Genomic DNA, 3,921 nt, shown 5'->3' with positions numbered 1-3,921 from the left:
TGATTAAGCACTGGTGTAGCTTGTAAATACATGTAGCAATAATTTGACCAAATGAACGTGAGTACAGATTTCACCCCTTCTGAGGTTTTGATGTGTCACCTTTCTGCAGAAACAGGTGCAAAAACCGGTGTTTCGTTTGTTGGCTTTTGCTGAAAATGGTGGGGTGTCCTGATGCGGTGGTATGGCTGGGGAGACCGATGCCGCCTTTTCCACACGGGTTCAGTTGCGGCTGTAACTGAGGTTTACCTGAGCCCTGCAGCACTAGGTGGAGACTGAAGATACATCAGTGACCTGTGGATACACTGTCTAGCTTCCTAGGACTTCGCCGGGTTTTCTTTGGTCTAGCCCTGCTAATTGTGAGGGAACATTTTTTTTTCCTCTGTGGCTATTGCTGTCTCTCCTTTTGCCATCTGCACATCTGCTTCACGTGCTGCCCAAGGACTTGCCCAAATGGCGTTGTGAACACTCACTGGTAGCTGTGGTTGGCTATCCTCTCGGAGCCCTCCATGAATCACAAACTGCCATCTTTCTACATACCCACAGGGGACAAAGACGAGTCAGTAGGTTGGCAGCGGTGGAGAAAGCTCTTTGGGCAGTCACTTGGGTTCTAGGAAGCAGTGACACTCCAGGAAAGGAAAAATCAGGCAAATCATGATGCTAGTTCTGAAAACAAAAAGCAACCTTAGACGACCGTTGGTGGGAGAGAGGGAATGGAAGGATCTTGTATGTTTTCCTGCTCTCAGAGGGTCTCACAGGGTCTCGGGAAATCTCTTTATTTTTAGCCCAAGGAGAAGTGTTCGAACTCAAAACAAAATATACTTAGTTTCAAAATTTGCTGCTTTTCACCAGGAACTCAAAGTTATACATTACAAATTGAGTTTGTTTCTCATCCCATGAAAGTAATATATACTTATGTAAAAAAAATAAGGCAATCAAAAACAACCAAAAGGAGAAATAAAAACATAAAACTAGGACCTATCACTTTGCCATTTATTGATAACCACAACTGACATTTTGGTGGATACTTACACCATTGTTATCTTTGTTTTCCCCTACATTAGCATACGCAAAATGCTTTTATCAAAACCATATCATACTGATGAGGTAGTTTAGAAAATGTAATTGTCGCTCAATTAGAGGATTTTTTTGGTCACCCTTAGCACTTCAAGTCCTTCTGGAACTCGTAGGATTGTCATGAGTCACCCCAGATGGAACCACCAACCTCATCTCAGCAGTTTCCATAGGCAAACACCACAAAATGCTGGGCATGTAATGTATTTCTAGAGAGCTGCATAGGATGAGAAGTGCGCCCTTTGTCTCCAAGGTCATAATGGCTCTGCTGACTTCAATTCCTTTCACTGGAGCTAGTGAGGAGAACTCGAAAATGCCAGAGAGAATGAGAGCCCCCTGCCCCATGATCCCAAATGAAAAAACGAGAGAGAACATAGAAATCCCCTCACGCACTACCCCCAGGCCCCTTTTGTGTTGTTCTTGCCAACGCAGCAGCCCTCCTGCTATATATACCGGCTGCCACTCTTGTCCCCATCACACTGGACGCTGATCATCGCTGCCGACAACCATGGGGAAGGTGAGCCACCCGAGCGAGGTGCCATGCCATGTCTGTTGAGCGCCTGCTGTGTTCGGGGCACTTCCCCCGCTGACTTCTGGCTGTCCCCTTGTTTTCCACCTCAGATCACCTTCTACGAGGACCGGGGCTTCCAGGGCCGCTGCTACGAGTGCAGCAGCGACTGCCCCAACCTGCAGCCCTATTTCAGCCGCTGCAACTCCATCCGCGTGGACAGCGGCTGCTGGATGCTCTACGAGCGCCCCAACTACCAGGGCCACCAGTACTTTCTGCGGCGCGGGGACTACCCGGACTACCAGCAGTGGATGGGCCTCAGCGACTCGGTCCGCTCCTGCCGGGCCATCCCTTACGTGAGTCTTGCTTCAACCAGACTGATGCGAAAGCATCACTGATCCGTCGTCGTAAATTCCTGTTTATAAAAAAGTCAGTTTGTTTCAACCCAGGACTAGTGTTCACAGTAAGGATAGCAATGCCTGGCTCTCAAGCCTTGAAAAGAAAATTGTGAGTAGGCTTATGAATCACTGGAACCTGTCTCTCTCTCTCTTTGTTTTTTCTTACTTAAGGACAAGACTTAAAAAAGAAAAAAGGACAAGATTGTTTTTAGGGCACAAGAAATCACAACAACATAGCCGCTAAAGTTAAATTTGGTGGCTTTCAGCTGATCCCTAAATTCGAAATAAACATCACCTTGCTCAGAAAAGCTAAAAGCCTATTCTAGATCATTACCTTTTATTGATAGACTTAATAGACTCTGGGAGAACAATATCAGTGTAATGTGTGCTGACTGTATTAGTGACTGTTTTCTATGCAGCCTCTATGGCATAAGGATCTAGAAACTAGAACGATATGTCTCAGCTTCCTCCCTGCCTCCCAGGAGTCATTATCACCTAGTTTATCTCCAGGGTCATTTATTGAGATTCATGGGCCATGGTCCTCCTCAGAGCACTGCTTCATGTTTGTCAAACATGTTGAGTTTGTGTTTCTGATTGCTGATGATACCAAATTATGTGGTATGACAAGCAGATTCAAGAAGTGAAAATAAAAGTAGGCTAGAGAAATTTGCAGATGCAAAAAGACATATAAATATAAGAGGAATTTCTTTGAAGCAAGAACCTCAAATGGCTCAGGTGACTTGGTAAAATGTCAGACATGTCAGAGTAAATACAAACTGTTGTACATTCTGAGTGAAAAGCGACTTAGAAACAAGCTTGTTAGGACTCAGTTATATGCAGCCATAATGGAAAAGAGTTCACATCCTCTCTGCAGACTCACTAACTACAGTTGGGCCCGATGGTTTCCTACAAAGGACTTTTGTGACCTTTATTTCAATGTTTGTTTCTTCCACAAGACAGTCCACTGGTCAGGTCAGTCTTATTTTAATATTCGTCCTGACTTATTACGAATTTCCAACAATGTGAGGAAAGGACACATATTCGGCAGGATGGTTTGAAAACCATGCTTCATGAAGGTACAGGCTGACTGAGCCACTTTTACGGAGATCAGGGAGGCACACAACTGATTTTTCTTCTTTTGTTTATTGTCACAACAGACCAGCTCTCACAGGATAAGGCTGTACGAGAGAGATGACTACGGAGGCCTTGTGTCTGAGCTCACTGAGGACTGCTCCTGTATCCACGATCGCTTCCGGCTCAATGAGCTCCACTCCCTCCACGTGCTGGAGGGCTGCTGGGTCCTCTACGAGATACCCAACTACCGGGGGCGGCAGTACCTATTGAGGCCGGGGGACTATAGGCGCTACCACGACTGGGGGGCCATGGATGCCAGAGTGGGCTCTCTGAGACGGGTCATCGATTTGTACTAGGCTGTGTGTTTCTTGTTGTGATCCACGTCAAAATGCAATAAAGATACAAATTGTGTTCCTGGCACCAAGTGACTCTTGTTCACATTTAAACAATAATTGAGTTCTAAGGAATGGTGACCCCTGGCAACTTACCTGACGCTGAAGATCAGGTGTTTTGAGTGTTTACGGACTTCCTCTCGGTCAGGCAACGGTATTTGTGAAGGCCCCACTCGCGTCATGGGAAGCAGGGAGAAGCACTATGTCTGCTTCTACAACCCACGATCTGCAAAAGAGAGGAAGGGCAGATAGAACGAAAAACTACTAGACTATCGAAAAAAGAAAATAGAATGAGTTGTGGCTGGGACACCAAAGACAAGAGATTGCTGGAAAGCTTAGGGCAGCTGAAGTCTCAGATAAGACGAGTCAAAAAAAGCTGAGTGAAGACAGGTTTTTACCCAGAATTCCCAAGGTAGAGAAAGTCAAGCATGCTTGATGCGTTCAACTGGTAGGAAAAGTGTGTATGCTAAGAGTTAAA

General features: G+C 45.7%; 1 protein-coding gene across 1 annotated transcript; it reads left to right on the top strand.

Annotated features, from left to right (window-relative positions):
• Positions 1 to 1,461: 1,461 nt before the first annotated feature.
• LOC121030990 (gamma-crystallin A) lies at positions 1,462 to 3,471 on the top strand. The gene is made up of 3 exons (XM_040476044.1): positions 1,462 to 1,588; positions 1,693 to 1,935; positions 3,135 to 3,471. Exons 1-3 carry the CDS (start codon positions 1,580 to 1,582, stop codon positions 3,405 to 3,407), a joined length of 525 nt encoding a protein of 174 aa, XP_040331978.1. The 5' UTR covers positions 1,462 to 1,579; the 3' UTR covers positions 3,408 to 3,471.
• Positions 3,472 to 3,921: the final 450 nt, after the last annotated feature.

This window comes from Herpailurus yagouaroundi, unplaced genomic scaffold (assembly GCF_014898765.1).
Source record: "Herpailurus yagouaroundi ecotype Mexico unplaced genomic scaffold, PumYag 140, whole genome shotgun sequence".
Classification (NCBI taxonomy): Eukaryota; Metazoa; Chordata; class Mammalia; order Carnivora; family Felidae; genus Herpailurus; species Herpailurus yagouaroundi.
The sequence above is the reverse complement of the archived record's forward strand: the minus strand, read 5'-3'. Positions and strand labels throughout refer to the sequence as shown.

Bases quoted from the DNA above. Each gene is read 5' to 3' on its own strand.
- LOC121030990 (XM_040476044.1), top strand. The intron at 1,936-3,134 runs GTGAGTCTTGCT...TTGTCACAACAG, and splicing joins CCTGCCGGGCCATCCCTTAC to ACCAGCTCTCACAGGATAAG.